General features: G+C 52.5%; 5 protein-coding genes across 5 annotated transcripts; 3 read left to right on the top strand and 2 right to left on the bottom strand.

Annotated features, from left to right (window-relative positions):
• Window positions 1–578: 578 nt before the first annotated feature.
• EsH8_XII_000084 (uncharacterized protein) lies at window positions 579–1,819 on the top strand (the record flags this gene model as incomplete). The annotated part of the gene is made up of 2 exons (XM_083273847.1): window positions 579–1,555; window positions 1,615–1,819. 2 exons carry the CDS (start codon window positions 579–581, stop codon window positions 1,817–1,819), a joined length of 1,182 nt encoding a protein of 393 aa, XP_083120461.1.
• Window positions 1,820–4,190: 2,371 nt separating this feature from the next.
• On the top strand, window positions 4,191–6,460 carry EsH8_XII_000083 (uncharacterized protein; the record flags this gene model as incomplete). The annotated part of the gene is made up of 7 exons (XM_083273846.1): window positions 4,191–4,235; window positions 4,301–4,378; window positions 4,528–4,613; window positions 4,689–4,889; window positions 4,964–5,489; window positions 5,613–6,351; window positions 6,453–6,460. The coding sequence occupies 7 exons, from the start codon at window positions 4,191–4,193 to the stop codon at window positions 6,458–6,460; spliced, it is 1,683 nt and encodes a 560-aa protein (XP_083120460.1).
• Window positions 6,461–6,668: 208 nt separating this feature from the next.
• Window positions 6,669–7,391, bottom strand: EsH8_XII_000082 (uncharacterized protein; the record flags this gene model as incomplete). The annotated part of the gene is made up of 2 exons (XM_083273845.1): window positions 6,669–6,893; window positions 6,984–7,391. 2 exons carry the CDS (start codon window positions 7,389–7,391, stop codon window positions 6,669–6,671), a joined length of 633 nt encoding a protein of 210 aa, XP_083120459.1.
• Window positions 7,392–8,776: 1,385 nt separating this feature from the next.
• Window positions 8,777–10,387, top strand: EsH8_XII_000081 (uncharacterized protein; the record flags this gene model as incomplete). Its single annotated transcript, XM_083273844.1, has 1 exon — window positions 8,777–10,387. The coding sequence occupies one exon, from the start codon at window positions 8,777–8,779 to the stop codon at window positions 10,385–10,387; it is 1,611 nt and encodes a 536-aa protein (XP_083120458.1).
• Window positions 10,388–10,860: 473 nt separating this feature from the next.
• On the bottom strand, window positions 10,861–11,798 carry EsH8_XII_000080 (uncharacterized protein; the record flags this gene model as incomplete). The annotated part of the gene is made up of 2 exons (XM_083273843.1): window positions 10,861–11,401; window positions 11,506–11,798. The coding sequence occupies 2 exons, from the start codon at window positions 11,796–11,798 to the stop codon at window positions 10,861–10,863; spliced, it is 834 nt and encodes a 277-aa protein (XP_083120457.1).
• Between the last annotated feature and the right edge of the window lie 300 nt (window positions 11,799–12,098).

Raw genomic sequence — 12,098 nt, 5'->3', positions numbered from 1 at the left:
GGTAGCTCGCTGCATTTAAAATGTGCTACCTTACAGCTGCTAATGTAGAATATTCGCCCACTGATATAGAAGAGGAAAAGGAACTAAAAATACTCGCAGAATGAAGTTGACTTATAGAAACAGATGATGGAATATTAATCACAGGCAATTGATACCCTCAATCGTGCTGCTATGAGGGAGCTTTCTGAGCCAGCCCGTCCTTGCGCTGCATGACAGTAAGCGAATCCAGTGCAGGTCCTGCGCAGAAAGGGTAAACTGTAAATTACGTGTTCAGGATGTGAAACTCTTTTCGGAATAGTTCTGATGGCATGTCCGATGACCCAGCCTCACTGCTTTCACGTTGGTTTCGATTTGTTTCATATCATGTTCTTTGTTGTAGACGATATTGGAGCCATCGGACTGCGGCTCAAACAAATGTGAAGTGTGGTCTGCGAACCAAAACATAAAAAACCGTGCCAGAATGGACTTTACAGCGGTAGTCAGCCGTTGAAATATCAAGATACACCAATACCTCCAACTCGGTCCCAGTCTGCAAAGGGCAAAATAGACGTGATCTTTCAACCCATTTTCGGGGAAACATGGCCTCAAATTCGAGAATTATCGACCTTGCCCGCAGCATCGCCGAGCATGCGGCCATCGTCGACGCCTACTTACAGGTGAATGGACTATCGGAGCGTACAGAGAGCAGCGACATCAACAGCCCTCCCTGGATGCCCATACCAGAGACGACGGCCGAGCAGTCGCGGCAAAAGACGATGGCCGCATGCCAGGAGTTGCGTGGGCTCGTCGGAGGCCCTGTGCTCCCACTGGTCGTCGACTGGACGAGGCCGGTGATCCTGCGACTCATCATACAGCTGCGGCTGGCAGAGCTGGTGCCGCTGCAGCCTGCCGGCGGCACTGCGGGAACGCCTTTTGCCTCCGTGGCCGCTGCGACGCGCCCGCAGCTCGGTGAGTCTTATGTCCGCCGCATCCTCCGCCACGCCGTCACTCACGGCATCTTTTGCGAGCCCTCTCAGGGGCTCGTGGCCCACACGCTGACGTCGGCATTGCTCGTTCGCTCGCCCCCCGTCAAGGATCTCGTCACCTACGGCATGCTCGATATGTTGCCCGCGGGCATGAGGCTGGGCGATGCCTTGCAGCGGTTTCCCGGCAGCCTGGATCCCAAGGATACTGGCTCTGCCCTGGCAAACTTGGACCACGACCTTGCGTTCGTGGACGCTGCCGCAGAGGACGGGGACGTCGTGATAGCACTGTCGCGGCGGAAGAGCCTGTGGCAGATTCACTCGCAAGAGCCCGAGATCGCAAGACGGTTCCACGCCGCCATGACGCATGAATTTACTGACGAGGACGCCTTGCTGAGTGAGTTTTTCGGCGAGATCCGGATTGAAGGTCAGACGATAGTGGATGTTGGCGGCGGAAGGGGAGCAATGGCCGTTCAAGCGGCCGGCAAAGCCCCTACTGCGCGCTTTGTGGTACAGGATTCGGAAGAGAACTGCGAGAAGGGACGGGAGAGTCTCTCTCCCGAGCTTCGGGAGAGAGTGCGGTTCATGGCCCAGTACGTCCTCTGCACGCCCGCCTCCGCAAAGGCATCTCTGGCTGACCGCAGCGTTATAGTGACTTTTTCTCTCCGCAGCCGGTCAAGGATGCCGAGATTTACTTCTTCCGCTGGATTCTTCACGACTGGAGCGATGATAACGCGCTGAAAATCATACGCGGCCTCATCCCGGCATTGCGTTCCGGTGCGAGAGTATTGTTGAACGAGTTGGTAGTACCCAGGGCGGGTACCGTGCCTTGTGAAGTAATCAAAGCTGCGCTGTGAGCTCGTCCCAAGTCCTTCCTTAGAGTCCCTCTCTTCCACTTTCCCTGGTCTCTTCCAGCCGGGCTTCTACGTTTGACACGTTTTGCGTCCTCTGTTTGCCTTTTCTTCACCTGCTGCCCTTTATACTTCGGACCTCGGCCTTTCATGAACTCTCGCTGACGCATTCAACTGCAGAAGTTATGACTTGGCAATGATGGCGTTGTTCAACGGGAAAGAACGTACTCTATTGGAATGGCAGGAGCTTTTCCAGCAGGCAGACCGGAGATTCAAATTTGTAGCCTGCAGGACTAAGGACCCTAAACAATTATCATTGATAGAATTTATCTGGAATGACCAGCTATGAATAATTTATCAGTCTATATGATAAAATAACTTGGACTGTTCCTAGTTTTATTAAATAAAATAATAAGCGGTTTTATGAAATAGTTATAACTTGATGTTTAGTTACCATGTAATTAATTATTGAATTATACTTGAATAGTAAAGTATTTAGCCTCAAAAGAAGCTAAAATAAAATAACTTTATTAGATCGCGCGCTACCGGCGGCCTGAGGCACTTACGGAGCTTGCCAAAAGGTAAGAATAGCTAGACCACATACAATATGCGCAAGCCCATGGGCAATTCCACTATTCAACAACTACTTCAACAGAAGGATACCTGAAATATCCGCACAGCATAAGAGGTTCAAGCACTGTATGGTTTAACGGAGAAGGGAATGAACCAACCAGGATGAATAGATCGGTATAAATAACACCATAATTATTTACTCTGAGTCCCATTACCAGCTTTAATAGTTGCCATGTGTACCCTATCTAATTATTTGCTCCCATCGAGTGCTCTACCCGACCAGACGGCTTTGTCTGTTTCACCATTTAGAGTCCTCATGCTTTAACAGAATGTTGTATCCTCATTAGTAGAATCAGTCGGTTATCCTGCTCAACCACATGCGGTCGCAAGCCAAAGTATAACCCCCTATTCAGGTTCCTGTGGCCGTGCTGCCTGCCAGAGGTACTTCCAGTCACTTGTGCCTTTCTGGGCCAGTCAGGTCACGACTCTGCTCTCAATCTGTGGGTCAACACCACGAATACCAGGCCCAGGGTTTTTACTTGCCCATGACACCGTAGTAGAGTGTGAGGCACCCTTGCGTCTAAATGTTACGACCCGTGATGCAAGGATAACAGTTAACCGACCCACTTGGGCGTAGGGCGGTTATGACAGGACATCGGTACTGCAGGATCACCGGAACAGCAAGGGTTCACTCCGAAACGGAAGAACTATGGTGCAAATCACGTGATGATAAGATAACAGATTAGATCCGTACGCCAAGAATACGGTGGCCGTACTTGGTGTGTGCGGGATCCGTACTATCAAAGGACGGGCCCCGTCATGAGTCGGAACGGTGACAAGGAGGACTGTTCAAGAAACACTTGTATATAGTATGATCTGAGCCTGGCTCATGGTCAGACTTCCGTAGCTCTTTAGCAATCAACTTCGTAAACATTCTTCGGAATACTTTCAGCTTACCTTCACTGCGAATTACCTTGTTGAGTCTAAGATTGATCACCTTAGCCTCTGAAGACCTGATCTGTTCAGCACACGCCAGCCCTACATTCAGTACCTACGATATCTGATCTACCGCGTCATTACCAGCTTCTGTTAGTAGACCATACTGTCGGATAGCTGACCGTAACGCTGGGCTTCACTTTTGCCCGCAGCACCCAAGTAAGCAGAAAGCTTCCTACACTCGCCAGTGAAACCGTCACTTGCCCTTGCTACACTCCGGCTGGTCTTTATGGAGGCGAGATGGGAAATTACCAGGTGGCAAGGACTGAGATTCGCCGCATTGGGAAACTAGTGGGTTGATCGATGCAGTGGGCCCAAGTTGGTACGCTATTGAATTAGACTTTGCTCCCAGTCAGCAGCATAAGTTTTGCTGACTATGATCAAAACGTTTTATGCTGCGAACTCATCTTCTCAGCTCATACCACAGTCTTGATCAGCTCACGTCAGACCTTCTTTCTCCCAGCCCCTCCCGGCCCCTCTACCCCCTGCCTCCCTCCCCGTTTTCGTTTGATCATGCGGTACTGCAGGGGCACAACGCCACGTTGTAAAAACATGATGACGATTGTTGGTAGCAGGCTGGGCGACAAAACGCTGCCTGGCTCGCGCCACGGAATTACTTCCGGCAGCAAAGGGGGCCATCAACAAGCTTTTGCAGGAAGACGTCTCATCGAGCTGCGACGGAACCCCGGCATTATCGACCATAGCACTGTCCCATCTACAGAGTAGTAAACCGGGCCTTGTGCTCTTGAATTATATATATATATATTTTTTTGCCGCTAACAGGCCATTGTTCCACGTACTCCGAGAAATGAACTCCTCACAACCGGACGGATCATCTGATGCCAGTAGCTTGGTAAGCTTCACCGCAATCTTCACGCCAAGAAATTACGCGGAAAAATCTAACAAACGATATGCCAGGAACACGGGTATCTTTCAGGTTGGCGCCTGACGGCCATCGTAGTGGCACTCACGTTGGGTCAGATAACGATCGGGATGGTAAGTAGCCTCTTCGTGAGCGGTCCGCGAGGCAACCTAGACCCCGAGCCTGTGGTGTGGAGCCCCTAGAGCCGGAGAATGCGGTATACACAGTGTCCTATTCGCAGAATGTGGCCGTTAACATCTTGGTTGGTGTCGTTATCGCGTAGGACGCGAGCTTTGTTGGAATTCTAGCGCCAACACTGGCGGAAGAATTTCACTCGCTGGCGGATGTCGGCTGGTGGGGATCAGCGTAGTAAGTTTCCGAGAAACCCTAACCCCGATCCGCCTCAACACAGTCAACAAGGTGATCGAGTCTGACGCACGGCAGCCTAGCAGCGATCGGCGCCTCGCTGTTGACATTTGGCAAGTTGTATGCCACGCTGTCTCACAAGAAAGTATTCCTGGTGTCGATCCTAGTTTCGGCGGCTGGCTCGATTGCTTGTGCTGTTGCCAAGACGTCGCCCGTCTTTATCATCGGGAGAGTCCTGGCTGGCCTTGGGTGTGCCGGTATGCAAGTTGGAACTACGCTGTATGTCTGCGCCGCTTCATCGCTTCCCTGTCCGCCGCCGATTTTATTTGCTGAAAAGAAACCGCACCCTCCAGCCTTACGGTATCTATCGTGCCCTTGTACAAGCGGCCTTTTTATGGCGGAATCATGGGAACGGGAGAGACGGTTGCTGTCTTGGCTGGTCCCCTTGTTGCAGGTGGTATCACCAGCTCTGTGGGCTGGTCGTGGTGCTTTTGGATCAACTTGCCCGTTGATGCTGTCATCATGGCATCTCTCATTTTCCTATTGACCGAAAAGAGAACAGACTCGAGACATTGTGGGACTTTACGACTGGCAGACATCGGTAAGCTTGATCTGTCTGGGGGACTCCTAATCGCGGGTGGTATGGCATGTCTGCTGGTGGCACTGAACTCGGCCGGCGCAAAAAACTCTTGGACTGACGCTGCGGTTCTGGCACCCCTCCTGATATCGGTCGCCCTCTTCATCGTGGCAGCCGTGGACCAGCACAAGAAAAGGGACCGAGCCACCTTCCCTACGCGGCTCCTGAAGAATCGGCACTTTGTCACAAACGTTATTTGGCTGTTCACGCAAACGGGCTCATCAATATCCACGGCGTACTTTGTGAGCAAAACCCGGCAGAATATTGCACTGGCTCGTCCCATATTTCACAGCCCCTGTCCTCGCTGTGCCCAGGTGCTATACTGACATTTCAATACCACGTGAAAGTTTCCGATTTGGATACAGGGGCTGGCAACTGATTCCGTTTTCCAAGCGGCCGTTGGCATAATGCCCACTCTCGGCGCATCCATCGTCGGCGCCATTGTAAGTGGGCTCCTAGTGTGGGTGATACACTATCTGCCTCCGGGGACGATAGCGGGAACGGCGGTCATGACGGTCGGCTCAGGCCTACTCTGGAATCTACGGCAAGACAGCGGCCCGGCGTCTTGGATGGTATTCGGCGCCGTTTTCGGACTGGGAAACGGGTTTGTGACTCAGCAGGGCGCAGTCGGTGCCCAGGCCGAGCTGGACGAGAAGGACTTCCCTGCTGGGATGGCGGCCCTCGCCGTGGTGAGGCACGCTTCTGGAGCCATCCTGATCGCCGTGGACCAGGCTGTTTTTCTCAGTCGACTCTCCGGCCTCTCCAGCATATTGCCGGGCTTCGACGCAGCGTCCAGTTCCAGGATCAATAGGGGTTATCTGCGGAGCCATGTGTCGCCGGAGAATCTTGATCGAGCGCTGGACATATACAACGGAGCCTTGACTCGCGCGTTCCTAGCCTCAATGGTTCTGGGAATCGTGGGTTTCGTAACAGCTTTCTTCCTTCCCTGGACGTCTCTGAAAAAGCCGCAGGCTAGTCCTGATGTCTGTAACGAGCTGGATCCTGTTATACCTCGCGTGCGGGAACTTCCATGGCTTTCAAACCACGACACAGACACTTTGAAAGTACACTACCGCCACACAATTGCAGTGGAGCGCAACATCGGTGAGAAATTATGTCAGGGCGATTGGCTCGGGGAAGACGCTGCATTTCAGCCACAGCGTCACAAGTCGGGATACAATAGCAAACGTCGTGTATCCTTATAGATAACTGAGTTAAATAAGCGAAATTAGACATATTATCGAACCACTGGTCCTGACTTTGGTGCAACAGGCAGGTCACTGGTGATCAAGCCGGGGTGGCTGGTTGGTAGTGGCAAATCGTCCTGCAAAGATGGGCTTTATCAATGTATCTACCAAGGACAGACAGAAAAAGAGTTTGCCCGAGGTCTAAGGTTACTGGGTCTAGACTCTGTATGTTTACTAGTGGTCTACATCAACGATCCTGCACCAGCCGTAACGGTCTTGCTCAACTCCTCTCTGTATTCCTCCCAGGGCTGTAAATAATTTGTGATGGTAGCAGCCGCCTGAGGCGAAGTCGAACTTCTCACCAGTCGATTTTCGGTAGATCTGGCTAACAGATAACGCTCCTGACGCAGTACCCGCTGCGATAACCTCCACCATGGTTTCGAGTTCTACAAGGCCGATCTAACACGCAGACGAGACTGGTCAGCTTGGATCACGCAGGCAACATCAATAGCTAGAACAAAGTGATACAGGGACTAGGGGCTTGCCTACCAGCCGCCTCTCGACTCTCCACCCAAACGACTTCGCAAGGACCGCAATCGAGTCCACAGTGATGCTGTCGAGCACCGTGTCGCTTTCCGAAACTAAAACTGTCACTGGTCGATTGCCGTCACTGCGTATACCGACGAAGCCAGACGTGGAGAACTCCTCAATCTGGGTCTGCGTGCTGCTGTCCAGGTGCAGCAGGAGATGGCATCCCTCTTCCTTGGCGATGCGGGACCACTTGGGGATACAAGCATAGTTGCCCCCTGTCTTGGCCTTGCCAGAGCCCCTCGTCGCAACGCGGTCAAAGTCGTCGGCAACTAGGGCTTTCAAGTTAGGGACGCTGTGGAGCCTGAAATGCGGTTGCACGTAGACACAGAAAGTGTATTCGTCCGGTGGATCCAGTCCGATTTGCATGCAGGATGCGAACTCTAGGGGGCGGATGTACAATGAGGAGCCAACGAGGTCGTAAGGGGGGACGTGTTCGGCGTTTCGGCGGACAGCCAAATCGACACAATGCAGGAACAAGCTTTTGGGAACCTGGGGCATCTCGAGAAAGGCTGCCGACCGCTGGAAGCGTGCCGCATGATCCGCGGGTCGAAATACAGCTATCTCATCATTTGGATGGCGAAACGCCTTGAGGCCCTCGAAAATTTGGTGACCGTAATTAAGACCAGGCGAAAGCCCATGGACCAAGATTGCCGGGCTTTCAATGAACTCGGGCGTTGACCACTGGCATGTCCGTGCAGTGAATATGCATTGCACATGGCCGTTGACTGCAAAGGCAAAAAGGGTAGCCCGGTTAGCGGTAGCCCACTCCTCGAAGACTACTGCGGCAGAGCAACAAGCACGCTTACCCGGATTCTTCTCAGTATAATACGCCGAACAACCTGTAATGTTGAGTATTAGTACTCGACATTTCAGAAAATCCCAGTTCGGCACAAGACACTGGTGAAATTTAGGGGACATACGGGTTTCGGCCTTGGGTTGGAGGGCTGGCATGACGCCGTCAGTCGCTGGCTTTCAGTAGGACGCGTAGCGGCCTTGGAAATGCTTAGAAGGGGAGAGGAGAAACGAGAAAACTCGACATAATAATACAAATCACTGCCCGGCTGAATGATTCATCAACCGCAAACTTGTAAAACGATTTAAGTCTTGTGAGATGCCTACACGAGATTTAGTTGGATATTACGACGCCGTGACATAAGCTAAAAGTCAACACATGTTAACCTTATTAACAAACGTGAGTTTACGTTATACACTGCGGCCTAAAGCGGGCGAGGGGAAGTCATCGCCTTTTGAATACGCCTCTTTCTACTGTTTCAAGCCTAGTTCTATATGAGGATCACTCTGACGGCGGTAGATTAAAGGCTGATTTCACTCCAGACTGGTAACAAGGCAATCTGTTACGGAACATTATTCTATACCTGTCACCTTGGTCACAAAATGATCGATGCTGCGACAATTCAAGACAAGTATGGCGGCAGGATGCCGCCTCCGGTACCTCTTCCGGATCGCCAATGGCCATCCAGGACCATGACGAAATGCCCGCAGTTCCTATCGCACGACCTGCGCGATGGCAACCAAGCCTTGCCTATTCCAATGGTACGCAGCTGAGAACCTTTAGAGTCTTAGTCCGATACGTGAAGCGTCGTTCTTGATTATCCCCGCCCCGCCATCCCCCATCTCTACAAGGAGGGACTTTTATGATGGACTCACTTGATAGTCTGGCAGTTTACTAATTGTTTTGTTACCAACAGACCTTTGACCAAAAAGTAGTAATTTTCAAACAACTAGTCTCGATGGGGTTCAAGGAGATTGAGCTAGCCTTTGTTGGCGCTTCCAAGACGGATCACGATTTCGTTCGCTACGTGGTCGAGACACCCAGTCTCGTACCAGACGACGTATGCATCCAGGTCTGCTCCCCTTGCCGGAAGGAGGCACTTCTGGAGACCGTCAAGGTTCTCCACGGCGCCAAAAAGGCCAACATCTTCACCTACATCGGTTGTAGCAATTACCTGCGTGAAGTAGTGCTTGGAATGACGGAAGACGAATGGATCGAACGAGCGCGGTCTTGCGCTGCGTATGTGCGATCCCTCGTCAAAGACACCGGCCCTTATGCCGAGGGGACGGAATGGACTTTTAGCTTTGGTTTTGAAGATTTCTCAAATGCTCAAGTTGAATCAGTGGTACGGTGTGCCGAGGCGGTCAAATCAGCATGGAAGCCAACGGTCGATGACAAGATGGTTCTCGGTGTTGCTGCAAGCGTCGAAGTATCACCTCCTAACGTCTTTGCTGACCGCGTCGAGTATCTCTTGAAACAAATTTCAGACCGCGAAACCTATCGTTTCGGAGTACACCCGCACAACGACCGGGGATGCGCCGTTGCAGCTGCCGAGATGGCCTGCTTGGCTGGAGCTGACCGCGTCGATGGTTGCCTCTTCGGCCACGGAGAGCGCGGAGGCAATGTCGACATTATAGTCGTCGCTGCTAACGCAATGACTCTGGGTTTTGATCCAGGTATCGACCTGAGCCACCTCGACCAAGTAGCCAAGATCTACGATGATATCACCGGCATCCCGGTTCACCCGCGAACTCCCTATGCTGGTGCATTTTATTTCCGCGCCTTCAGCGGATTTCATCAGGATGCCGTGTCCAAGGGCCTCAAGGTGCGCAAATTAGCAGCGAAGGGCGAAAGCTGGAAGGTCCCGTACCTGCCTCTCGACCCGGCCGATGTAGGCCGCGACATCGGGGAGTGCGTTGTCGGCATCACCAGCCAGAGCGGCAAGTCTGGCACCGCCTGGGTTCTCCGTCAAAACCTGGGTATCTGCCACATTCCCTGTGAGTTGTTGCGCGAGTTCCAGAACGTTGTGCAACAACTTGCCGAACAGGCCGAAGAGGAATGTAAGAGCATCAGCGCCCATGACCTCTGCCAGACCTTCTGCGACCTGTACCACGTCAAGAAGCTGGGGAAGAATGCCGAGCCCGCCTTTCTGATGGCTACGGGCGGGTCGGAAATACTCAAACTGGATGACATCCTATCGGCCTTGGACACGAACGACCTGGACGAGACACATGCGGTTTTGGCACCGTTGTTAAACCTCCCCAAGCAGGCCGAAATATCCGTACAATACGAAAGCCTGGATGGATCGGAAACCAAGGCTCTCCAAGGTAGTACTGTGGCGTACGCAAAGCTCACTGCCTTCGATACGGTTGCGGGCTGGGGCGTTGGCGTTGGCGGCGGAGAGGCCGAGGCGTCAATACGCGCTGTCCTCTCGGCGTGCATCGTGAGTAACACCGGTGAATGTGTATATATGCATGAGACATTCGAGCTGACCTGGCGCTTTGCGCTTATAAACAGGTTACCGGGCACCTGCAACTCTGCGAGCGCGAGGCCAAGGCTAGCACAATGAGCGGTAGACACATTGATCCTCGTCCTCTGCCCAGCAGCCGTAAGCTGCAAGCCGTCGAAACCATATAGATGACTCGATACGGATCTTGTCTTTAGGGCAAAGGTACATCATGTAGACTTGCTTGGCCAGATTTCGGATAGCAAATTCTTTTTTAAAAATTCCTCCCTTCAACCGTCTATTCTCCCTCTTGCAGTGACCGTCGCATGAAGACTGTGACGCTGGTGGCTATGTTCATATCGTGATAATCTCCTATCTCTCTTGGCATCGCTCAGGTTCTTTGCCTCGAAAAGGCAGAAGCCAAGAACAACACTCGATGGTCACCAGGCTCTGCCATGTCAGCTGACACACCAAGACATCCTGTAGCCCGAACGATCCAGATGATTCCGAGTCCACATTCTCTGTCTATATATATATATATATATATATATATATATATATATATAGAGTGCATGGCAGTACATGAGAGTGTAACCCTAATCCCAGGCCTCGTTGTCATAGAGAACAAATGCTCTCACTTCGATGCTCTGTCTCCCGGGTGCCTTTTCGTCGAATGGGGGCTCTGGAAATGCAGAATGTGCTACCCTCCTGGCTCTGCCGTCTGTCTTGCTGTCAAAGGTCTTGAAGATCAAGACGTCGTCATGTTTCATGCCCGACTTGTAAAACCACTTATGGCCCTTGCCATGCCGGACCTCGTTAGTCTCCATCTTTGGAATGGACTCATCTGTGCTGTGTTGGATGGTAATGGTGACCTCGTCCTCAGGAGGAACACTGTGGGCTTCGCCCACGCACAGAGGATCCCGAAGGACGGGCGCCAGAGGCCGCCAGGTGTTGACCATGACCACGCGGGACTTGAAGAGCTCCTCGGCTTCGGCGGGGAAGAAGTCGTGGACGAGCTGGTGGGCGTAGGGAATGGACGAGTCAAAGTGCACCTTGTGGCAGGGCTGTCCTGGATAATCAGACCTGTCCCCGTAGCGGAGCTTGTGATTGGCAGCCACAACACGCTTGACACCGAGCCTGTCGCGCCGGGTGCGAACCGTTATCAGCCTGAGAGTATCGGAACCAGAACACGCAACTGCAGGGCAAAAGGGGCGTGCTGGGTCTTTCGAGGCGATACTCACAAGTCGCTTAGCAGCTTCTCCGTCTCGGCATAGTAGACCTCCTTGACGAGGCGTTCGTCTTCAAAGTCCTTAAGCCCTGACGCGTGGCGAAGCCATTGAAATCCATGCTGTTCAAGCGTAAAGTGCTCCTCGTGACCGCTGACATCGAAGACTGTCACCTCTCTGTTGTCACAAGGTTTCGCATGTGTCTCCGGCTTGTCCATGTAGGACACAAAATCATCCGAGCCATCGCCCTTCACTTTGATAAAGTTTAACGTTGTGCGCACTGGGCGACAATCATGCTTCTCGGGCATATTCGACTTGACCGCTATTGAGGACAGCTGCAGCAACCTACAGATGCTGTTCGAGTGCCAAAAACGACACGGGACGGGGGGGGGCTTGAAATTAGCGGCGCAATTCGGGGCGATATTGACGGCTGGAGAGAATAAGGCGCGGGATGGGGTGAGTTGCCGCCTCTCCGCGTGAAACGCACGTACTTGGTCGATCGGGGTCATGTCGCAGGTCACCTCACGTAATGCGTTTCTGTGCCTGTTGAAGGTTTGTTTGGGCTGATGATACATTGAGCAGCGCCCTCTAGTTGCGGGGCTTCTATG

Source organism: Colletotrichum jinshuiense, chromosome 12, assembly GCF_051148585.1.
Source record: "Colletotrichum jinshuiense chromosome 12, complete sequence".
Classification (NCBI taxonomy): Eukaryota; Fungi; Ascomycota; class Sordariomycetes; order Glomerellales; family Glomerellaceae; genus Colletotrichum; species Colletotrichum jinshuiense.
Note: the sequence above shows the minus strand (reverse complement) of the source record. Positions and strands in the feature narration are given on the sequence as shown.